This window comes from Erinaceus europaeus, chromosome 12 (assembly GCF_950295315.1).
Source record: "Erinaceus europaeus chromosome 12, mEriEur2.1, whole genome shotgun sequence".
Classification (NCBI taxonomy): domain Eukaryota; kingdom Metazoa; phylum Chordata; class Mammalia; order Eulipotyphla; family Erinaceidae; genus Erinaceus; species Erinaceus europaeus.
In genome coordinates this window covers 33628256-33653315 of record NC_080173.1, presented here as the reverse complement: position 1 = coordinate 33653315, position 25060 = coordinate 33628256, and the positions used below count along the sequence as shown (strand labels likewise).

The 25060-nt window shown below is 44.1% G+C and overlaps 1 protein-coding gene across 2 annotated transcripts in view; it reads right to left on the bottom strand.

The window, feature by feature from the left end:
• Positions 1-698: 698 nt before the first annotated feature.
• IL17RD (interleukin 17 receptor D) overlaps positions 699-25060 on the bottom strand; it is an 82320-nt gene continuing 57958 nt past the window's right edge. For both annotated transcript variants that reach the window (XM_060203074.1, XM_060203075.1), the window contains exons 3-13: positions 22512-22633; positions 18433-18555; positions 17225-17345; positions 15462-15506; positions 15218-15369; positions 13091-13156; positions 11139-11193; positions 10535-10645; positions 8637-8821; positions 3985-4927; positions 699-1242 (exon numbers count right to left, since the gene is read on the bottom strand). In XM_060203074.1, coding sequence (XP_060059057.1) covers positions 1130-1242; positions 3985-4927; positions 8637-8821; positions 10535-10645; positions 11139-11193; positions 13091-13156; positions 15218-15369; positions 15462-15506; positions 17225-17345; positions 18433-18555; positions 22512-22633 — 2036 coding nt within the window. In that variant the 3' untranslated portion in view covers positions 699-1129. The remainder of the gene's footprint in view (positions 1243-3984; positions 4928-8636; positions 8822-10534; positions 10646-11138; positions 11194-13090; positions 13157-15217; positions 15370-15461; positions 15507-17224; positions 17346-18432; positions 18556-22511; positions 22634-25060) is intronic.

Genomic DNA, 25060 nt, shown 5'->3' with positions numbered 1-25060 from the left:
CTCTTCTTGGATGAGCACAAGAGAGACACAGAGTGAAATGTGAGCCACAGGGTGGGGTGAGGGGAAAGGCACTTCCAGACTGAAGAGTTCAACAGTTTCAGGTCCACATCTTCTTTGTGACAAGAGTCCCCTCCTTTTCACCTTCTTAGAAAGAGGTTTTTGTATTACTCAAAACCAGCTCAGCAGCTCCCACATCCAAGCACTGCTGAATTTAATGGCTCCTGAGCCCTCATGTCTGGACACAACTTTGGACCAGAGGTCAAAGTAGGAACTGAAACTTCTAGTATTATAGCTGGGGACCAGTCTCTTAAAACCAGTTAGCTTCTAGGCACAAACATCCGTAGCCCAGCAAAGTCAGTGTAAGCATGAGAGCCTGGTGGGAAGCCCTGTCTCCAGCATGATACCAACTCAGACTAAGAGGGGGCTGTGGATGTGGGGTGTTGGTGCCTGCTGCCTGCTCAACCAGTTCCAGGAAAGCTGGTTGGCCAGTCTGGCCCTGCCATGCCCACCACAACCAGCCATGCTACTCACTAAGATGAAAGACTGATTTGATGAGAGGCAATTGCATATTCAGTCACCTTCTGGACATTTAACTCATTTTCTCCCCTCCTCCCCCATATATCCCTGGTATCACATGTTCCACACCAGAAAATAAAAGAAGCATCATCCGTGATGGCATGGATTCCAGAGACCACCACTTGATTTCTGAGGCTGTAATTGGCACTAAAGGTGTTTTTCCCTCAAGGCTTTTCAAATTGTACGTGGCCAACACAAACAGGTGATGTCTGCAGAGATCAATTCATTCTGATTGATCAGTGTGGATTCTGTACTGCTTCTCTCTCCAGGTTTCCTTGCTGTCTCAGACTGGTTCAAATCCACAGACTGGTTCAAGTCCACAGACTGGTCTGTTGTCTTTTCCTGCTGTGTCTTTCAGAGTCCCAGTGGTTTTAGGAAATTGAAGGCTTTGACAGTATGCATGGCTGAGGAAAGCAAAGACAGGCCCCAAGTGTCACTCCAAATATCTTTGCTGGAGACTGCAGCTCCAAGTGGGTCATAGAACCAGAGAGATGAGCTGGGAGCCAGAGAGATGAGGCAGATAAAGTGGCAATGCTTAGATGCTTCTGTTTGGTTACAGTGAGGCAACCGCGTGGAGTCCGTCAGCATAGCTGTGGCAACTGGGTTCTGCTCTGCATGCTCCAGAGATGAGAAGCTTGGAAGGAAGAGCAGGTGGGTCTTCCTCACCTAAAGAGAGAAGGCAAAGTCACATGTCAACACTCATCACACGGGCAGGTGCTCAGGTCACAGGTGGTTGGATTAGGGGTCTGGGCGGGAGCTCTGCACAGATGAGGCAGGCATTCTCACGAGCTCAGGATGGGGACATCCACCCCACTGACAGGTGACAGGTTCTATTTCCCTTGGCTGAGAATCAAGGGTCTACATACCCGAAGTGCTCATGGGTGTAGTTGGGGGACACCTGCAGAGCTCTGAGAGGGGCAGGGCCATCCTTCTTGAGATTGTACTAAACTGAGAGAGACTGCTGTGTCTGTGAAGCCAGCTTCAACAGCTGTGGCTTTGGATGGAACTCGCAGGAATCATGTTAGGTGACATAAGCCAGAAGAAGGATGAATACCTAATGATGTCACATATAGGTGAAACTTAAGAACCAAGGACAGGGGTGGTGAAACAGCATGCCTGAGGCTTCAAAGTTTTGGGTTCAATACCTTGTACCACCATAAGCCAGAGCTATGCAGTGCTCTGGTCTCTCTCTGTATCATTCTGTATCTCTCTCATTAAAATAAAATAAATTTTTAAAAATCCCCCCCTTTTCTGCACCACCATAAGCCAGAGCTGAGCAGTACTTTGGTTAAAAAATAAATAAATCATCTCAGCATGCTTCACCTCAGACTATGTACAGAGACATCAGGCATGGATTGCTAATCCTTCACCCTCATCACTCGGGTGAGACCTTTCCTTTCATGGTAGTCTCTAATTCCACTCCAGGAGGTTCAGTTCCTAACAAAGTCCCAAAACCTAGATATAGACCATGTCTTGTAAGATAGAGCATATGTTTACATGTATCCATAAATGAGGGCAAAATATAAGCAAAAATACACAATAGTCTGCAGTGAACCAGTATCAAGTTCATAATGAAATAGTGTCCACTTAGACTTGGATACCCTCCTCACCTACTTCCTATTACAGTTCTCTCACTCACTCCAAAGCTAACCTTAGCAAAGCAAGGACTGCAAAAGCTGAATAAGGGCAAGAGACTGGCACACTTTAATGATGACCCTTTAGTCACTATCAGGCCATTCCACCAGCTTGAGCCCTAATCGGGGAGTCCTGAGACTCCCAAACAGACTTGATGGGCCTAGACCTCAAATAAATCCCTCTCTCCATTTTTACCAGTCATCTCTATCAGGAACAACAAAATAGACCCCTTTGTGGGCCCCCATAGGACCTTGCCCTCAACCTGGATCAACAATGGTAGAGAATGTTCCATCCTCTGAAGGGAGGATAGACAACATATACCTGAGGAAGATGGGTCAATACTGGGGCAGCATGGAATGTTCCTACTCATGACCACAGAATGTGGTCTAGATCTAGAGGGATGTAGAGGTCACACAGGCTCCTAAGCTAATTATGGGCCCCAGATCACATCAAATTGATAGGGTTTACAGTAATATTTATAACCCTTTCCCATATTGGGGAGCTACTCTCTTCCCTGATCCAACTTTCTGGTCCTTTTCCCAGCCATGACATCATCTCCCCAGACAATAATTAGGATTCACATGCATATCAGATTTCAAGCTCAAGGAAAAAAAAAAACACTACTATAGCTACAGGCCCTTTGAAATATAAAATATGCCTACTAGCTGTCTACAAAATGGAGGACCCTCCAACACTTCACCTGCACTATTCCAGCCTTTGGGTCCATGGCTGTTCAACAATTTGTTTGGCTTTGTATATTAACTCTCTTTTTAGCCACCAGGTTCCAGATACTAGCAGGATGCGACCAGACTTCCCTGGACAGACAACCCCACAAATGTGCCTTAGGAGCCAACATATTTTGGCAAGAAAATGTCTTAAGTTCAGAAAGGTGACATGATGCTGATTCTGTGTGTTACATCAAACCCTTTGTGGGCACTAGGTGTGGGGGGGATTAGTCAATATAATTGGTTATCAGTATTTCTGCAGCTCATACATGTAAATATTTTCAGTCTGGGACTAATCAGGACTATCCATGGAGTTGTAATACTTCCCATGACTCTCATTTGTTTGTTTGCTTATTTCCATCAAGGTTGTGACTGGGGCTCAGTGCCAGCATAGCTGCACCATTCCTATTGGCCATTTTCTCTCCTTTTTCATTCTTTGTGATAGACTGATGAGAGACAGAGAAATAGAGAAGAAGGGAGAGGGACAGAAAGAATCCTGCAGCACTGCTTGACTGCTTGTGATGCTTTTCCCTTCTACAGGTGGGGACCGGGGACTTGAATTGAATGCTTACACCTGGTAATATGTGCACTCTACCAGGTGTGACATCACCCAGTCTTAAGGCTTTAAAAAAGGTGTATTTACTTACAAGAGAGAAAACCAGAGCATCACTCTGGCATACATGATGTCAGGGACCTCATGCTTAAGAGTCCAGCACCTTAGCCATTGTGCCTTCTTCCAGTCCATGCCACATGAAACTTTACCATCTAGTAAGCCAGCACCAACATCAGAAAAATCCTTTTCTACCATGCACAAGTACCTGGGTTCAAGCCTCTGGTCCCCACCTGAAAGAGGGAACCATCACAAGTGGTAAAGCACATCTCTCTCTCCCACTCTTGCTTTCTATCTCCCTTCCTCTCTCAATTTCTCTCTGTCCTATCAAACAAATAATTTAAATTTTTTTTAAAAAGGAAGAAGACCACTTTCAGGAATGCTGGAATTATGAACAGTGGTTGTGGGCTGCAAGGGAACCCCGTGCTGGTGCCTTACCCAGGCCTGAAGAGGAAGACATGCTTCCCGCCAGCGAGCATGTCTCTGTGTGGTCTGTGCAAAGTCCCTCCATCAAGGGCAGGGACAGCTCAGATGAGGGTACAGACGAGTCATAAATGCCTGAGTCCCGTGGCATGTCAGAGGGACTGGTGGCTTTCCCCAAGTGCAGCAGGGGCTGCAGGACTGAGCAGCCACCAGGACCCAGCCTTGCCTCTACCTCGTCGTCCAGCCCCAACTGCTGACCCTCCTCCAAGTGCTCCTTGGTGGGCAAACCTCCGAGGCTGGCCACCTCCGCCTTGAAGCAGAAGTCCTTCTCAGTTCCAGGTTTGCACGTAACATCATTTAGAACCAATCCAGAGTCAAACTTCTCCAGCACTGGCTCTGGGCGGCAGAGCAAGGGAGGATGTGAGGGGACCAGCTGTTTCTCAAACCAGTCGGGCTCCTCGTCAATGAGCTGGTGCATGTTGCAGATGGCCACATAGAGAGAGCGGCCTGCCTTGCTGCGGAAGTAGTTCCTCCTGCTGGTGAGTCCGGGGTAGGGGCCTAGCTCCTGGAGGCCATGATCCCGGGAGTGCAGGTGTGAGCAGAGCTGGGGAAGGTTGTCCATGAGCTTGTACTTGGTGCTCAGATCCAGCACACTGGGGATGTCTCCCTCGCAGGAATAATCGAAATAGACAGCGATGAACTTGCTGAGTGCTGCTGCCGAGCTCTGCTTGGCCTGATGCAGCTTCTCTGAGATGGCGGCCACAGCCACTAGGAAGAGGTCCCCTTTCCCGGAGCCCCGGTTGCTTCCTTTGTGCTTGTTGTTTTTCTTGTCCACAAAGTACTTCATGCCTTTGGAACACACCACGATGATGAACTGGGACTCTTGGATTTTCTGGATGACCCACTCTTTCTGCCCTTCTCTGCACAGGCTGAAGTCTTCCCACAGGTCCAGAGCCACCTGCAGAGAACACAGAGGATCACCCATCTATATGGTTTGCAGGCCAAGCAAGGAGAATGAACTTGTTATAATGGAATGCCACCTGCCCCTTAAGCACTGTTAGCACTGTGCACAGGCTCTGGGTAGCTCGGCCTTGAGGAACCACTAACATTTGAGTATCATGTGGGGTCTGGAATGACCATTCATCCCCTGCAAAGGAAAGGTCAAAAGGACAGAGTTTTGTGTAGGAGGTTGATGTGCTGGACTCTCAGGTACAGTGCTAACAGTGATTAAGGGGCAGGTGGCATTCTCATTAATTAAATAATTATCAATAATAGTAATGATAGCACACAGCTTCTACACACACCCAAGTCACATGTGAGGCCTTCAAGGGATTCAATGTGGCACAGAGAATGAAGGCACTGGGGCTGGTCCAGCTAATGAGTTTGGGCTCTGCAGGGTGGATCTGGGAGGGAAAGCTGGAGGATGGTGCTCATAATGATATAGCTACACAGGTAAGGTACCCCAAAGTATGCAGGGAAATGGTACTTGGATCCAGATGCCAATGTTACCCACATGCTAGGTGACTCACACTGAGGAAGAGGGAGTAAGAACCTCCCCTCTTCACAATCCCTGGTCAATTGTACATCGTAACAACCTGTTCACACTAGGAGAGAAAGGTGAGCACGCTGGTCTAGGAGGTCTTTTACTTGGGGATGAGGGGATGATGACACCAAGTTTGGAGCTGGAGGCTAAGAAGGAAAATACATATGCCCAGCCCCCTCAGAAAGCATCACTATCTCAGATAATTTTTATTCCATTCTGCCAAAACCATCTCTTGGATGACTGTGCTAGTGTCTTCCCCTCTGAAGTTCAGAATTTCCAAATGGCTATGCCTGAATACAGCAGCCTCAGTTTCTTAAGGGGGGAGGGATTCTGATATGTCTGTCTTCCTATTCTGTTCCAAAAACAATACCCAACATCCATTCACTCGCTGAAAATGACCTTGAGTTGCTTTATACTTTTTCCTAATTCTCACTATCATAATACATTCTAAAGGCTGAGGGTATGTATCAAGCATGAATAAAAACTGTTCCCTTGCTATATATAAAAATGGAGTGGTCCGGGGGCTGACGCACTAGATAAAACGTTGGTCTTTCAGGCATGAGGTCCTGAGTTCAATCTCAGGCAGCACATGTACCAGAGTGATGTCTGGTTCTTTCTCTTTCTCCTATCCCTCTCATTAATAATAATAATAATAATAATAATAATAATAATAATAATGTTTGTAAAAAATGGAGATAGACAGATATAGATATAGGGTAATAATAATCAAATTTACTCTTAAGACTGAAAAAAATTTGGTGGTTATAGGAGGGGACAGGTAGGAGAAAAGGGGTGTCTTTGGTGTACTGGCACTGGAACATTGATGGTGGGTGTATTATACTCACATGTGCAGATGTGGAACTTTACTCTTGAAATTTTATAATATTGTAAACAACTGAGAAATCTGTTAATAAAGACTGTTGATACTTTAGAGCAATTCAACCTCCAGTCATCTGTCTCTGGAAAATCCTCAGAAAGGAGGCAAAATTGAACTACTGAGAAATTCAACAATTTGAAATAAACCCACTATGGTGAAATGTTATCATGGTTTAATATCAAGGTTTACACAGAGCTGCTGATAGTACAAAATGCCACTAAATCTATAGATTAAACAAACAAACAAATCATTCTCATCCTTCCCAAAGGCAAAATTACATCAATGTATTTATCTTTGCAGAAAAAGACTTGGAGGAAATATAGCAAATGTTAACTATAGTTCCTCATTTTTTTTTTCAAGTTTAAGATTACAGAACATTAAAAAAAAAAAAAGCATGGGGCTGGGTGGTGGCACACCTGGTTAAGTGTACACATTACAATGCATAAGGGCCTGGGTTCAAGTCCCTGGTCCCCACCTGCAGAGGAAAAGCTTTGTGAGTGGTGAAGCAGTGTTGCAAGTGTCTCTCTCACTCTCTATCACCCCCTTCCCTCTCAATTCTTGGCTATCTTTATCCAATAAATAAATAAAGATAATAAAAAAATTTAAAGCATTATCTTTTTTCTGTAGTGCTAGGAAATGCACATGTTCAAAAATGTGTGCATGTTCAAAATGCACATGCACAAAGAGCAGCCTCCCCAGGCTAACTTTTCCATTCTTTACATTAGAGAACAGGAGAGAAGAGAGACATCACAGCACTGCTTCACTCTCTTTGGTTTTCCCATGTACTGAGGGGCTTGAAGTCAGGGTCTCATGCAAGGAAAGTGCATGATTTACCAGGTGAGCTATCTCCTAGTCCCTAGAACATTTTAAAGTTATCATCCTTGGGGTTGTGGCCCATCCAGTTGAGCTCATACTTTATTATACAGGAGGACCCAGGTTTAGACCTCCAATTCTCACCTGCAGGGGGAAAGCTTCGTGAATAGTGAAGCAAGTGTACAGGTGTCTCTCTATTTCCTTCTCCCTTTTCAATTTCTCTCTGTCCTTTCTGATAAAATAGAAAGACAAAAAAAGGGAGGGTGGCTGCCAGGGGCAGTGGATTGTCATGCAGGCACTGAATCCCAGTGATAACTTTTGTGGCAAAAATAATAAATAAGTAAATATAAATAATTAAAAAACTATCATTCTTCTTAAGCTTATTATATATTCTATAGTATAATATTCATAATTATAAGATTTTTTTTCTCCTCAAGTTAGTTATTTATAGAGTTGAGCAAAGAGCACTGTCTGTACCTGCAGATACCATGTGTCACCAGAGAGTCTATAGTTACTTTTCCGTACATATGCTGATGGGCCAAGCTCAACATTCTTGTTGTGGGAAAGCCATGTCAGCCTATTTGTAAAACATATTTTTGACACTAGGGGGCAGACTCACCCCGTGCAGAGGTTCTTGGAATCCCACTAGCAGGCAGTTTAAAAGCACAAACAACTTCCAGTCTTAAACAATTACTACACAGTTCTCACATTTGCAAGAAAACAGTGTGCCTTCCATGAAAGCTTCAGACTTTATAGTGAATATTATGGCATCATACAAAAACTACATATCACAGCTTAACTCAAGGGAAGGGTAAGAAACCAGAGCAGGCCAAGTGGGCACTGCCACTTGCTTTTTGTATTATTGCTTTTTATGTATTATTGCTTTTTCCCCCTCAGAGAATTGTCTCAATTCACTGCTTGGGTCAGCTAAATAACTCACCTGCATTGTGAGGCTGCTCTGACACATGTATGACCAGGTTCTAGCCTGGCCCCCACTGAACTGGAGGAGTGCTATAGGATCTGTCTGTCTAAAAATGACAGCCTGCAACATGCAGCCCCAGCAACAAAAACATAATTAATTAATTAATTAAAAATAAATCCACAGCTCTAGTCAACACTGTCTTGGCCCTCCCACTGCTCATCGGTATGTACTGAGCCACCAGTTTCCCACTCACCCCTAGCTCCTGGGGCAGGTGTCATTTGCCCCATGCAAACATGCCCCTTCTCTTTAATGCTTATCAGACTTTCTGCCAGGTGGGTGCCACTCCAGGCCTTCAGGCAGGAATTGGTCAGGTAAGAAAGAGTGTAAGCAAATACTTGGTGATGACTCCATTGTGGAAACCAGACAGGTATCGTGGAAGGGGGCCTGGATCTGGGGAGGAGAGGAAGGAGTAGGGGTCCCACTTTGAGTAAGAGACAGACAAAGCCTCTCACCTCACAGCCACAAAAGTCCTGGAGGAAGTAGGCAAAACACTGGATGACATTCATGTGGTTCTGGCCATCTTTACTGGAGTAGCAGAGGAAGACCTTTGGCCTCGGCCGGAGACGCTCTCTAGGGAGTGCTGTGGAGTATGCAGATGACTCGGAACTCTCCTCATCTAGGTGGGAGTATATATTTTCTATGGTGGAAAAGGAGATGATGTTGGTACCCAGAAGCAATGCTCTGTGCTATTTCCAAAGACTCAGGTTCTGATGCTACATCAAGAGTAGACAGCATGTGTTCTCCTAGAGGAGCACTCCCAGGTCCCCAGCTGCATAGGTCCCTTGGGCCACAACTAGAAAAAAAACAGCTCCGGAGCTGGGTGGTAGCACAGCAGGTTAAGTGCACATGGTACAAAGTGCACAGATTGCCGTAAGGATTCCGGTTCGAGCCCCTGGCTCCCCACATGCAGGGGGGTCACTTCACAAGTGGTGAAGCAGGTCTGCAGGTGTCTATCTTCCTCTCCCCATGTCTTCCCCCTCCTCTCTCAATTTCTCTCTGTCTTATCCAATAACAATGACAGCAATAACAATAATAACAACAATGATAAACAAGGACAACAAAAGGGAAAAAAAAAAGCCTCTAGAAGCAGTAGATTCAGTTCAGGCACTGAGCCCCAGCAATAACCCTAGTGGCAAAAAAACCAACCAACCAGCCAAACAAACAAACAAAAAAACCCAGCTGACTTCTGTGGTGGTGCCACTAACAGTCACAATTAGATTTTCACCTGAAAGTGATGTGGGATGAATACAGAGCACTGCAGAGACCATCCTTGTCAGTAGGGAGAGTCAGGAAAGAGTTCATGCAACCAAATGTACCTGCTAGACCAATTAGCACTGGCACTGTTGATACTTTTAAAAAAATCAAACCAGTTATAGTGCAAAGGGACCCAGGTTCAAACTCCTGGTCCCCACCTGCAAGGGGAAAGCTTCACAAGTGGTGAAACAGGGCTGCAGGTTTCTTCTCTATCTCTCTCCATCTCCCCCCTTCCTTCTCAATTTCTCTGGGGGGGGGGCGCTGGGTGGTGGCAACCTCTTTGAGTGCACGTTACAATCTGCAAGGACCAGGGGCCGGGTGGTGGCACAACAGGTTAAACGCATGTAGTGCAAAGTGCAAGGACCCCGGTTCAAGCCCCCATATCCCACCTGCAGGGGGAAAGCTTCACAAGTGGTGAAGCAGTGTTGCAAGTGTCTCTCTGTTTCTCTCCCTCTTACTCTTCTGGCTGCCTCTATTCAAACTTTTGGCTACCTCTATCCAATAAATAAATAAAGAGAATTAAAAAATAAAATAAATAGGAGCTAGAAGATAGTTCATCTGGTAGAATGTACACTTTTAAAATATTTTTATTATTTTTATTAATCTGATAGAGACAGCCATAAATCAAAAGGAAGGGGGAGATAGAAAGGGAGGCAAAGAGACACCTGCAGCACTGTATTATGACTCATGAAGCTTTCCTTCTGCAAGTGAAGACTGGGGGCTTGAATTTAGGTCCTTGCACATTGTAATGTGTGCTCAACCTGGTGTGCCACCACCTGGCCCCAAAGAATGCAGAATTTCATCATGGGAGAAGACCTAGGCTCAATCCACTTTACCATCACACAATAGCAAAGGGCAAAGAGGGGAAGAGAGGAATGAATCAGAAAAAGAAGGGGCAACTATGTATAAATGTGGACAGATAGTTGTAGAGATGATAGTTGGCCCATGTCTACAATCTTAGGGGAACTGTGGTGGATTGCAGTGGGGAGAGTGAAGATTCAGAACTCTGGTGATGGGAATGGTGTGGATTCAAATCACTGTCGACATGTAATTCTGTAATACAAAAATAAATTTAAAAAAAGAGAGAGAGAGATACCTTGTTGCTTCTTACGGCACATCACAGTGAAGAGCGTTGCAAATGCAGAAATGACCACTAGTGGCACAGTGATGGCCACGGCTCTGATGGGCCCGGCCCATGGGGAATGCACTAGGTGGGTTTCAAAGAGAAGGTTTTTGAGCTTAAGCAGCATAACAAGTTCAAAGAGTTTTTTTTTCCATCTTATTAAGTACAACTCACAGAACAGGTTCTTTGACCCTTTTTCTGGGACCCTCTTTCCTCCTCGCACAGGTTTGGTAATTTTAAAAGGGTTCTTTTTTTTTTTTTTAAGACCAGTAGAGGAACAATTCAGAGTCTAGCTGTTATAGCAAATGCCTATGAATGAGAATTTTGCCTAAGGAAACCGTCCCTCCCACCACTTTTCTACCCAGGACAATTGACTATTTATTTGGTCTCAGAGACACACACCACACTGGCTTTGATCTTCCAGGCATTCACATAGGGATGGAAGGAAAATCAGAACTGAGAGAACTCACTTAGGAGAAGCTCAAGCTGGCCTGTGTGTTTTGTCTTTGGAAACCAGGAAGCACAGAAGACATGGACTATCTACCAGAATCAGGATTACAAACAAAATAGTGCTTACCTGGCTTCAAGGTATAATGCACAATTTTCCTGGTTGTGTTTGTGTCATCTACCAGCTGCAAAAGAAAGAGCGCTGCATTATTACTGGTTCATGAAAGCAGCTCAACAGATTCGTTTCTCTATCCATGGGGGTAGGAGGAAAAGCTGCTGGGACAGGCCTAAATTTAGCTCACAGTCAGATATAACTCAATTGATTATCTCAACATTCTCAAGGCCACTCTGTGTTTCATGAGTCAAAAGGTTGCTGATTCGTTCATGAAATCACTTGTTGAGTTCCCCAGCCTAACGATTTTCCACTATAATGGCATCCTACCTGGCATTGCTGGGCCTCCATTAATGCTTCAAGAGGGTGTGTCAGCTCAAAACCACTAACTGCTACAGGGTAATTCAAAACCCTGATGCTTCTACCAAAATGTTAAGACATGTTGTCTTTGATTGCTGACGTTCTGAATACAACTTTGATTTTCTTTCCTGTTTTTCTTTTCTGTCTTTTGTTGTGTTTAACATGGCAACAGAGAATGAAACCAAGGCATTTTTGTTGTACCAGTTTGATATTGGAACAGAAAATCAAAGAACAGAAAAATCATTTCTTTTGCATGCTCTTTTGAATGCTATCTAGAATTTATACACATTTATACAGAACATAGAGTGGTATGGGCAGATATAATGGGCACAACTCTTGCTTTGCTGCACTACCAAACCAAAACTTTAATATTAAGGCCTTTTAACATACACCTTTATAATGTGAGTAGAAACAGTATGTAGAAATTTTAAATCATAGTTATGTGATCTAGGTCTATATGGGTATATAAAATATTTATTTGAAATAGACAATAAAAACTCAAGGATCAGTTTTGTTGTTGCCACCATCAGGACTTCACCACTCCAAGCTGACTTTTTCAGATAGAGACAGAGACAGTGCTGGGGAGACAGTATAATAGTTATGCAAATTACTTTCTTCCTTCCTCCCTCCCTCCCTCCCTCCCTCCCTCCCTCCCTCTCTCTCTCTCTCTCTCTTTCTTTCTTTCTTTCTTTCTTTCTTTCTTTCTTTCTTTCTTTCTTTCTTTCTTTCTTTCTTTCTGTCTTATTTTGCCTCCAGGGTTATTGCTGGGGCTAGGTTCCTCCACTGTGAATCCACTGTTCCTGCAGCCATTTTTTTTGGGAGGGGGATAGGACAGAGAGTAATTGACAGGGGAGGGGAGATAGAGAAAAAGACACCTGCAGAACTGCTTCACTGTTTGTGAAGTGACGCTCCTGCAGGTGGGGACTGGGTGTTTGAACCTGGGTCCTGGAGCATTGTAACATGTGCACTCAACCAGATGTGCCACCAACTGGTCCCCTCCCCCTTTCCTCTCAATTTCTCTCTGTCCTGTCAAATAAAGTAAAATAGGGACTGGGTGGTGGCACACCTGGTTGAGCATACATGTTACAGTGCTCAAGGACCCAGGTTCAAGCTCTCGGCCCCCACCTGCAGGGGAAAGCTTTGCAAGTGGTGAAGCAGGGCTGCATGTCTCTCTCTCTGTCTCTCTTCCTATCACCCCCTTCCCTCTCAATTTCTGGCTGTCTCTATCCAATAAATAAAGATAAAAAATTAAAAATTAAATAAAGTAAAATAGTATGTTAAGAACCATGTAAGCTGGGCCAGGCAGGGGCACCCCTGGTTAAGCACACACGTTACAGTGCACAAAGACCCAAGTTTAAGCCCCTGGTCTCCACCTGCAAAGGAGAGGCTTCAGGAGTGATAAAGCTGTGTGGCAGGTGTCTCTCTCCTCTTCTAGCTCCCTTTCCCTTCTCATTTTCTGTCTCTATTCAAGATAAATAAATATTTTAAAGTACCATGTAAACTATAGCTATACACATTTTCAATGGCTTAAAGTTTTAATGTTGTAAACAGACTTTTCTGTGAGCTAGACTTGCTCTGTAGAATAATATGATTTTCTTAGTTATACACACCTCAATGACATAATCCCCTGGAGAAACATTTTGAAGGAGGCAGCTGGTTGTCTCTGCATTTTGTTCCTGCAATAACACAAAGAGTTAAAAAAAAACAAAACACAATTTGTGGTCCGGGAGGTGGCGCAGTGGATAAAGCTTTGGATTCTCAACCATGAGGTCCTGAGTTCAATCCCCGGCAGCACATGTGTCGGAGTGGTGTCTGGGTCTTTCTCTCTCTGCCTATCTTTCTCATGAATAAATAAACAAATTCTTAAAAAAAAAACAAAAAAAAAAACCTCGCCTCTTAATACAACTTTTTTCAAAATGGGGAAAAAGAAATCACTTCCTGGTGGTCCAGGAGGTGGCGTAGTGGATAAAGCATTGGACCCTCAAGCATGAGGCTCTGAGTTCCATCCCTGGCAGCACATGTCCCAGAGTGATGTCTAGTTCTTTCTCTCTCTCCTCCTACCTTTCTCATTAATAAATAAATAAAATCTTTTAAAAAAGAAAAGAAATCACTTCCTGGATAAAGGTCACCAGGATCTATTCCTCTTTAAAAATTTTTGTTATTACCTTTATTTATTTATTTATTTATTTTTTCCTTATATATTCATTTATTTATCACCAAAGACTAATACAATGAACATAATAAGGCACTAAATAAATTAGTTAACATGGATAAGAAATGTTTAGATAGAAATATTAAATGTTGGGGGTCAGGCGGTAGTGCAGCGGGTTAAGCGCACGTGGCGCAAAGTTCAAGGATCTGGGGAGGGATCCCGGTTCAAGCCCCCAGCTCCCCACCAGCAGAGGCGTCGCTTCACAGGCGGTGAAGCAGGTCTGCAGGTGTCTGTCTTTCTCTCCCCTTTCTGTCTTCCCCTCCTCTCTCCACTTCTCTCTGTCCTATCCAACAACGAATGACATCAATAATAACAATAATAACCACAACAAGGGTACAACAACAAGGGCAACAAAATGGGGGATATTGGCCTCCAGGAGCAGTGGATTCATGGTGCAGGCAATAATCCTGGAGGCAAAAAAAAAAGATGTTAAATGTTGTGATGAAAAATATTTGATGATAGGCCAGTTGTCCTCTACTAGAGTGACTTTGCCTCCCAAAGGACATTTTACAATGCCACACATGATATTACTACAATGCCACTCTAACACTTTCCATTGTATTACCTTTATTTATTGAAGACAGTCAGAAATCAAGGGGGAAGGGGGAGATAGAGAGGAAGAGAGACACAGAGACATTTGCAGTCCTGCTTCACCACTTCCAAAGCTTTTCCCCTACAGGTGAGGACTGGGGGCTCAAACCCAGGTCCTTTCACATTGTAACATGTGCACTCAACCAGGTGTGCCCCCACCAGGACCAATTCTTTCCCCTCAGAACTAAAAGAGACTGGCTACAAGTCTCAATTATGTTCTAAAACGTTCCATCAGGAAGCAACTGTGCTTATCTGCTACATCATCTGAACTTTGAGAAAGTACCCTGTCATATTCCATGCTTAGAATTATGTTTGGTTCACTAGTAATACTTTTTTAAAAATTTCTGACAGGGCTTCATTGGGATTTCACACCTGGGTGATCCACCACTGCTGGGCAGACTAGTTTTTTCCTAGAAATAGAGTGAAAGAGATAGAGGGAAAGAGAGGAGAGACACCACAGCACTGCTTCACCACTCATGAAGCTTCTTCCCAATTGCAATGGTGCTCCCAAGTAGTGATCAGGAGCTCTACCAGATGAGCTATCTCTTGACTCCTCCCCAATAATGTTTTAAGTGCTAATATTTACTTTTTTTAAGGCTAAGATTTACTTATTTGTTAACATGAGAGAAGGAGAGAGAAGCGGAGAATCACTCTGGCACATGCAATGCTGGGGATGGAACTCAGGACCCCATGCTTGAAAGTTCAATGTTGTAACTACTCCATCACCTCCTGGGCTATCCCAGTAAAATTTTATACTAGGCTCTGTCCCCCCAGGTCAGCTGGATGGAGATGTACAGGGTGTAAGGGTCCAGTGGCACATGCTAGAGTAGCTACAGGCTGCTGCCTCCTTGAAATCTGAGGTTCACAGAGTCACCCACACCCCAGGACCCAGGACACATGCACAGTACTCATGAATGAGCACCAACAAGCTCACCTGCTTGCAGGCCTTTCGCTTGAAGGGACCTTCATGCTTGAGTCTGTAGTGGAGACAGAAGAAGCGGAAGCCAAAGGCAGGTGGCGCAGGGTCAAAGGTCACCTGTATGTCTGAACCATGCTGTGCGATGGTCAGATTCCGAGGCTTCCAGACTGGCAGGAAGAAGGATCAGAGTGAGCACCTGGAGGCCACCCTACCCTCTGGCAACAGCATTCTGACAAAGGGCAGGGAAGGTTATACTCACAAGGTTTGCAGGCCAGGTTGTCTGGCTGTAACAGCAGGTCACAGGCTGTGAAGAGACAGACACAGTCTTAGCAGGATAGTTTTTTGAGTCCTACAACTCAATAAAATACAAACATGTCCCACTGAGGGCTATTGAGAACAACTCTCAGTACTCTGCCATTGGAAGCTAATGGAAATCTTAGATCATATCATGAAAAAACATCAAGGCAGTTCCGTTTATGACAAATAAATGGAAATAGCAAAGTCATCCAGATTTTAGAAGCCTGACAAGGGCAGGGGAGATAACACAGTGGTTATGCAAAAAGGCTTTCCTAAGTACCAGGTTCAATTCTTGGCATCACCACAAGCCAGAGTTAAGCAGTGGTCTAAAAACAAACAAAACAAAACTCAAAATTTAAGGACTTGGGTTTCTGGAGATAGTGCAACGGGTTTTGTGTGTGTGGGGTTGCTTGATTTTCTTGCTTTTTTAATATGTATTTTAAAATTTTTTCAAATTACCTTTATTTGATTGAGACAGCCAGAAATTGAGAGGAAAGGGGAGATAGAGAAGGAGAGTGACACCTGCAGAACTGTTTCACCACTTGTGAAGCTTTCCCCCTACAAGTAGGGACCAGGGGCCTAAACCTGAATTCCTATGCATTATAACATATGTGCTTATTAACCAGGTACAGCACTACCCGGCTTCTTGATTTTCTTTAATCTAGTCCTGAAAGCATCAGCTGATACTCACAGATGCCATGATGCTAAACACAAGTGGAAGAATGGAATCATTTATGGGTCTTTCTTTCTGTCTTTCTTCCTTTCTTTCTTTCTTTCTTTCTTTCTTTCTTTCTTTCTTTCTTTTCCTTCAGTGCTAGGGCACCATGTATATGCAATTTTCTTTTTTTAATTTTTTAAATCTTTATTTATTTATTGGATAGAGACAGCCAGAAATTGAGAGGGAAGGAGGAGATAGAGAGACAAAGAGATACCTGCAGCACTGCTTTACCATTCGCAAAGCTTTCCTTCTGCAGGTGGGGACCAAAGGCTCGAACCTGGGTCCTTATACATTGCAACATGTGCACTCAACCAGGTGCACCACCACCCGGCCCCCCTGTATATGCAATTTTCAACACTCCCGGGATGGTGTTCTTTATTCATTTTATTTCAGATATATGTAGTGACAGAGAGTGGGAGAGATACCACAGTACCAGAGCTTTCCCTGGTATCATGGCACTTCCCATGTGGCACCATGGCTTGAATCAAGGCAGCATACATTGCAAGGCCTAGTGGGTAAGCCTTAGTGGGTGAGCTCTTTTCCAACTCCAGAAATGGAATCATATTCATGCTCTATTCTTTACCCTCAAGATCAACTTATGCATTTTATTCCTTGTCTTTGAAAAAAAATCACATTGTTGTACTACATGCCTTCCTAACATCTTTAAAAGAAAATTAGCTATCACATCTAGTGTAAAACAAGCTAAGAATGGGTATCTTGGTAGATGAATACTGTCTGGGTCAAATTTAACTCTAGAAACTACTTTTCTCCTCACCAGGATTGCCCCTGTATAGAAGTGAACACAGATATAACAGTTCCTGAAAAGGAAAATTTTGAACTGGGAGACAGGGTAGTGGTTAAATTATGCAGAGACTTTCATGCCTATGGCTGTGAGGTCCCAAGTTCAATCCCAGCCACCACCAGAAGACAGAGCTGAGCAGTGTTCTGGTTTAAGAGAAAAACTAAAGATCTGCTCCTGGGAGCCAGGTTGGAGAGCCCATACTCACCACGGGTTCTGAAGAAGAATGGGTGATAATTGCTTTCATTTTTAGTGGAGGGAAAGGGGACAATCTTCACAAAGTAATCCGTTTCGAATTTCATATTCAGGAAAGGCTGAGATTCCATCCCCTGAAAAGAAACAGAAGCTGTATGTGACAGCTTGGGGATATCACCCTGTCACCTGCAGAGAGCCCTGGTCCTCTTTCACAGTTACCTTGACACAATGCCAGGGCTTGGGGACTTGCTCCCCTACCCCAGGGTGGGGAGAGAAGGGGGAAGAGGTCAGGGCTACCTGCAGATCAAGTTGCATTTTGAATCCCTTAATGCAAATAATGATGGACAGTGTTGTCTGTTCTTTGGTGAGGAAGCCATGGACTTCTTTTCTTCCTTCCTTTAGTTTTTTGTTTGTTTGTTTTGGTCTTAGCTGGGGTTTCACCACTCCAGGCTGACTTTTCCAGATACAGAAGAGCTCTAAAGCTTCCCCTGGTGCTGTAGTGTTCCCATGTGGTGTACTGGAGGCTCAAATGTGGCAAGCATGGCAAAGCAGGCGCCCTGTCAAGACCTCCCCCCCCAGGGTTCTCTCTGGGGCTTGGTGTTTCGCTAAAAACCCACTGATCCTAGTGGCCCAAACTTTCTTTCTTCCTTCCTTCTTTTCTCTTTTCTTTTCTTTTCTTTTTTCTTTCTTCCTTCCTTCCCTTCCTCCCTTCCTTCCATCCTTCCTTTCTTTATTCACTAAGACAAAGAGAAACTGAAAGGAGGAGAAGGGGAGCTAGAGAGGGAGAGGGGCAGAGAGACACCTGCAGTACTTGCTTCACTACTCATGAAGCTACCAGGTGGGGAGTGGCAGCTCAAACCTGGGTCCTTGAGCATGGCGATGTGTGTGCTTCACCCGGTGCACCACCACCGGATCCCCAAGTTATGACTCTTTAATGCAGAGCCTCAAAGCAGGTGGGAAAGAGACCACTTGCACTCTATTGCACACAGCCACTTTCCCGGATATGTAACCAGAGACAGGTGTTTACTAGTGAGAGGTGCTGGAGAGTGTCTCTGGGATCATGGAGCTGGCTGACAGCCGCACCCACTACTCTCCCCCACCTTGCCAGGTGGGGTGGAGTCCAGAGCCCCTCCTGCTCCAGTTTCACAGCCTGTCAATAGCCCATTCAGAACCCAGAACAATGAGGTGTCCTCAGGAGTGCATTTTCTACCTGAGACTTACAGTTCTTTTGAAGCTACTGTTGAGCTGCTTGGGGTCCTTGAGGATCAGTTGTTGGCACTGTCTCCCCTCAGACTTCAGCTCCTCCAGTATCACCCGAAATCCTTTAAGGAACTCGATGCCTAGGTAAAGTGCAGTGCTTTTATTAACAGACAACCTAATTACTTTTGAGCACACGTTCCTTTGTCCCTTCCACCAAGATTCTTCTCCTCTCTATCTATACTACTGGGTTAAGGGATTCTCACTCTGGTCAGAAATTCTGTGTTTATAGAAAGGTGAGACACATTCCTCTGGTCCAGGCCAGGTGAACTGCTCTGCCCTAATTGACTCAGCTCTAATCCAGCCAGTCATTGCACAAATGCCTACAACTCTGTGACATTATAGCTTATACATTTAGACTCAAAGGCACAATGACACCCCCAAAGTCTGAAATAGAATATAAAAATCCCTGGATCATTATAAATAAGGAGGCATTTTCAGCTGGAGATCATGCTTGATGCCAACCAGGAACTCCCCCATCCCATCCCTACTCCCAGCCCCCCCCCCCAATAATGTTTCCATTTTAAGTTCTAGTCCTGTATATGTTGGTATGTTTCACTGGACAATGTACAAAATTCCCAACAAAGTGTATGTCTGCACTCAAGGGGTTCCTAGGCTTGAGATTAACTAGCTTAGCAGAATGCCTGTGTGATTTACAAAGCAGGTCTTGCCGTAATCGTGCCTGAAAGGCAGACACCCAAGGGCTGCCCAGTGTGTGTTCTTCATACAGCGCTCAGAGGCCCTGAGACGCCCACAGGGCTGCTGAAAGGCACCAGCCCAGCCTCCTGCCACCTGAGCTTCCCCCACTACACGTCCGACTAGATGCATTCAAAGGGATTAAGTTCTGATGGCCATAAGAGCCAGCACTGGGGCTTGGTATCCCATGGAGATTGGAGTGGGCCGGCTGCAGCTGGAGCACTCCAAAGCCGGCCTCAATTGGCGCAATATCGATTTCGCATTCTTTCTAGATGCTAGACAAGGACACATTTTCAACCCTTCCCCTCCCAGGGCAAAAGTAATTACACAGGATGCAATTAACCAGGTGGGAAAGCATTGATGGCAAAGGCCAGGGAAATCTTTTTCTCTTTTCGAATAGCTTCGCCAATCCTATAATTATTTGATGAAGAGCACATATTTTCTAGTTAGTCGGGCTAGAAAGCTACAATTAAGAGCTTCTCATCTGAGGGGCCAGAGACTTGAGTGTGCAGATACTGGCTCTGCCATGTTGATTTTCCAGTACACAGCGTCCTGTAAGGACAAGACCCAGATGACCAATACCTCAACCAGTAGCCAGTAGATATCACAGGAGCTCATTTTTTGACATAAAAAGATAGATTTGAACTAGCAAAACAGTTCACCTGGATAGTGTACCTGCTCTGCCATGAACATGATCCAGGCTGAGCCCAAATCCCATAGCACTGGGGAAACTGTAGTTTCTGTGTTTTTCCCTCTCTGTCTGAAAAAGTCAGCTCAGAGTGTTGAAGCTCCGGCAATGAGAAAATAATGAAAAAGAAAACTGGAGAGCCGGGCGGTGGTGCAGAGTGTTAAGCACACATGGCGCGAAGCATGAGGACCAGAGTAAGGATCCTGGTTTGAGACCCTGGCTCCCACCTGCAGGGGGTTTGCTTCACAGGCGGTGAAGCAGGTCTGCATGTCTTTCTCTCCCCTCTCTATTTCTCTCTGTCCTATTCAACAACAGTGACAGCAATAACAACAACAATAGTAACAACAATGATAAACAAGGGCAACATAAGGGAAAAAAATTAAAAAATAAAGTTTAATTTAAAAAGGAAAATAAAATTGAGGAGGGGCTGGGCAGTGGCACACCTGGTAGAGTGCACATAATCGTGCACAAGGACCTGCATTCAAGCCCCTGTTCACCACCTGCAGGAGGGAAGCTTCATGAGAAGTGAAGCAGTGCTATAGGTATCTCTCTCTCCTATCTTTCTCAATTTCTCTGTTTCAATCAAATAAATATTTTAAAAACATTTCTGAATAAATTTTTGACTGAGTTTAAGTGCATACAATGGACCCAAGAACTCCTGTTTCACAATATCCATATATGATTAAAAACTATATATCTAAAAATTCATTAGCTGCAGTGGCTCTAGTTCAATTTTTTAAAAATATTTATTTATTTATTCCCTTTTGTTGCCACCGTTTTTTTTTTTTTGTAGTTATTGATGTCATCGTTGTTGGATAGGACAGAGAGAAATGGAGAGAGATGGGGAAGAATGAGATGGGGAGAGAAAGATAGACACCTGCAGACCTGCTTCACCACCTGTGAAGCAACCCCCTGCAGGTGGGGAGCCGGGTGCTCGAACCGGGATCCTTACACTGGTCCTTGGGATTTGCACCACTGGCACTTAACTTGACTCCCTAAATTTTGTAAAGACCAGTCTGTGGAATAAAAACAATACTATGCCAAGTCTGGAAGTGGAAGCAGAGGAACTAATGTTACTCTTTAATCAGGACATCTTGTGCTTGTACTGAAGTGATATTCACCTTCCTATGAAGGAACTTATTAGTCCCTTCCCTGAATTCATTAAACCTTCCTACCAGCTATTGGAGGAAGGTGTCTTAATCCCCATTTCACAAGTTAGGAAACCAAACAACTTGTCTTGAGTCACACCAGAGTAAAATGGCAAAAGAAAGATCCAATTCAAGAAGAACTGACTCTATGCTTTTCTGCCTTCCCAGGACTTGTTCCCTTCATAGAACCTATTAGAAACCCACAGAATCTGTCTGGCCATTCCTACCCACAAATCACTGAGAAGGAAAAAAATACTTCTGCCCTCTTGGTTCCCCATATCAGCTTTCCTACCACCAATTCCTATCTCCTCCTTTCATTTCAAAGAGGGAGCCAGCAATTCACTGAGCTTAACCATTTAGTCTTATATCAGATGCACCCTTTCCTTTTATCCACAGAGAGTGTTTTCATCTTTAAAAGTTAAGGTAATATTATTTTTGGAAAGCCCATGGGGTTCAGGCCCAGCAGTATGTATAAGGAAGCCAGACCCACAGGCCTGATGCATCCTGTCTCTCCCTGCTCTCACCACGCCTGCAATCTGGTTCCTCCAAGACTTAGCCAGTTCTGACTGAGAAATTCACACTTTATCTTACTTCTTACTTGACATGATCTTTTTTTTTTCCATTTCCTTTAAGCTGATTAAAAAAAAAAAGTACTTCTAAGACTAGCTAGATGGCAATGTCAGAGGAGCAAGTTCTAAGGGCCAGGTCCTAAGGTTGACAACAGTCATTGAATTTATACTATCTCGTTCTAGAAATGGCCACTGTGTGTCCCTCAGTCTTATAATAAAACAAGAGACACTCTATAGGTGGGGAAGTGGTACTCAGTCAGTTCTAGCTCAAATCCAGGTCTATCTGAACAAAGGGGCCCTTCCTATATCCTCCACTCCATTATCTCAGCTTCTGTGAATCACTAATTCCATAGAAAGGACAAGCACACTTGGTCCTAATCAGAGTCTGGACAGATAAAGTGCATGTGTTCTTTTCTTTGTTTTGATTTTCCTTCAGTTCACAAATTTTAAATATAAAGTTGATGAGTCACTAGCATCTAAAAATTGTCAATTTCATGGCTCCTCATGCAAACTGGAGTTTTCCTGAAAAGTCCCAGAATTTGCCAAGGTCAGGCCTGCCCATCTGTGTGGCCACAAAGACTTTCAGGGCTGCAGCATGCCAAAGATATAGTGTCCTCAGTGGGTCAACTGTCATCCTCCACTGCCACTGAGACGCAGAAGCCAAGGTCTCAGAGACGTTCATCACACACACATTCCTGTTTTTTAAACTCCTTCTCTCAGAAGCATCCATGGGAATGACAGATGAGCTTTGGGGCCCAACGTTATGTCAGGTGTGTGCCTAGCAGGGACGTGCAGCAAAGCGGGATTGTGTCTGTGCCCAAGTTCCCTGGAGGTAGAGTCATATCAAGGCCTGCCTGCCCCACCCCCTTGGCATTTGTGCTTGGGATACCACCCACCCAGGCCACCAAGGAAGGGGGAGTCCATCTCTGATCACTTACCTAGGCTGCCTGGGGACCAGAGAATGGTGACTGCCACTTGGTCATGGCACGAGTACTGGCTGATGGTGATGTTCTGGGCATCAGCAATCACATGTTTCCCCACTGGGCTCAAGTAAGTGGTGCAGTCTGTGGGGTGGGGGTGGGAGGAATAAAACAGTTACCAGATAAATCTCATTCTTTTAATTCCTAAGTTGATCTTCTTTAATTACATGAGTACCAGTGATTGTGTCATTTGGTGGTAACCAAATCCATTCCATTTCAAGTTGTGTGGCATCAAATTATAAAGTGTTTAGAGAACTACCAGATGGATGGGGGGGGGGGTGGTCCAGAAAAATACCTCACTTTGATAGAGTGTGCTGTTCTCATGTGTACGACCCAGGCTTGAGTCTGTCCGCCACTGCATAGAAGGAAGCTTTGGTGCTATGGTCTCTTAACCTCCTCTCTGTCTCAACCTCTGAATCTAAAGAAGTCAGTCAAGTGGTGAAGGTCCAGAGACAACAAAAAAACAGTATACTATAAAATGTTGCAGTAGGATTCACAACACCTGTATATTGCACCCCACTCCAATTAAACTCCAGAATCTGTTAGAAGGATCATATACCATCAAGAGTTAATATTACATGTGTGGCACCAACTTTTCTGTGACATTTTCCCTTAACCAATTATTATTTTATTTTTGTGGACCGGGCTTCACTGCTATAGGTCACTTGTTCCTTCAGCTAGAGATGGAAGGGGGAGCTTCCTCAGGTGCCACGACAGCTTCTATGTGGTGCTGGAGCTCAAACCTGGGGCTGCACACCTGGCAAGGGAGGTGCCCTACCTGGAAAACTGGCTCTTTTGCTCACAACCAATAATTACTTACACAAATTTAGTATCAGAGAGTGATTTAAAACAAACAAGCAAAAAAAAAATTGCCTAATAATCCAGGTTTGGTTGCTTTCAGAAGAAACCCAGAAAGCAAAGGAACTGGAGGAAAGGAGCTAATAAGAGGATGTGAACTTATAGGAGTGATTCACAGCAGCATATTAAACAATCCCATTAGTACTTGAAGAAGATAGCTAACTGGCTCAGTAATAAGCAAAACACAATTTCTATATTAAATAGTGTCTTAAAGGTAAAGTTTTATCTCTAGACATCATGTGTTATCAAAGAGACTCACAAGTCCATAGAACTGTATGTTGCGGCCAGGTGGTGACGCACCTGGCTGAGCTCACATGTTACAATGTGCAAGGATCCAGGTTCGATCCCCTGGCTCCCACTTACAGGGGGAAAACTTCACAAGTGGTGAAGTAGGGCTGCAGGTGTCTCTCTGTCTCTCTATCTCCCTATCACCTCCTTCCCTCTCAATTTCTACCTGTCTCTATCCAATAAATAAATAAAGATAATTTTAAAAACTTGTAAAGAACTGCATGTTGCTCAAAAATAGAAAACCACTGATACCCTAATTTCATCTCAAGACCTTGCTTCCTGCCAAGAAAGCTACAACCATGTGGATAGGATGGCTGTGCCAGCCTTTGAAAGCATCACAAAACACAACTTCAAAGCCTACATGGTCCTAAAAAGCTGTCAGAAGCTTCCAGCTACTCTGTGGCTGATATATTTGCAGGAAGAAGCACCCTTCATACTGACCAACTCATAATTCTCCCCGTGCTTTAACTCTGTCAACAGCTAAATTTGATGACTGACTCTTAGTATCTGCCACCAAAGATCTTGGGTTCAACCTGCCATGGTCTCTTTGAAGTCAAAGTGTTTTTATCTGAGTGCATTTTCTATGGCTGACCGATTTATTTATTATCACCAGGACTATCACCTGGGCTCAGTACCTGTAGGATGAACCGACTGCTCCCAGTAGTCTTTCTTTTTTTAAATTTTTACTCTCTTTCTGATAGGACAGGGAAAAGTTGAAAGGGAAGGGGAGGACAGAGATGGAGAGAGAGAGAAACATTTGTACTAGTTCACCACTTGTGAAGCTTCCCACCCCCAGTGGAGAGCAGGGGCTTGAACCTGGATCCTTGTACATGGTTAACATGTATACTCAACCAAGTGCATCACCACCCAGCCCCAGACATATTTATTTTTTTATGAGTGAGAGACAGAAAAAGAGGCCCCACAATCTTACTTTACTATTCTTTTGTCATTTCATGTCACAAAGAAAGAAAATTGTCCTTAAGCCAGAACCAAGTTCTCATCTCCTCACCTACACACACACACACACACACACACACACACACACACACACACACACACACACACACACACACACACACACACACACGTTTCTCTTTTCTCCTTAAGGCTCCAAGGGGGTAATACCTGAATAGGTTGTGATAGATACATTCTCTTAGTTCTTAGACTCTGCGTTTGCATGATTGTATTTATAGAAACCCAGAGAGTACTAATTTTGGCATTCGGAATGGACAAAGGGAGAAAAAATTACGCCATAAGTTGTTCTTACTCTTTGTATCTTTTCCTAAAGTTGGTTAACTCAAAGGTTAAATGAAAATATTTGAACTTCACAAGTATAATGGGGTCTTATCTTCTTTTTTTTTTTTT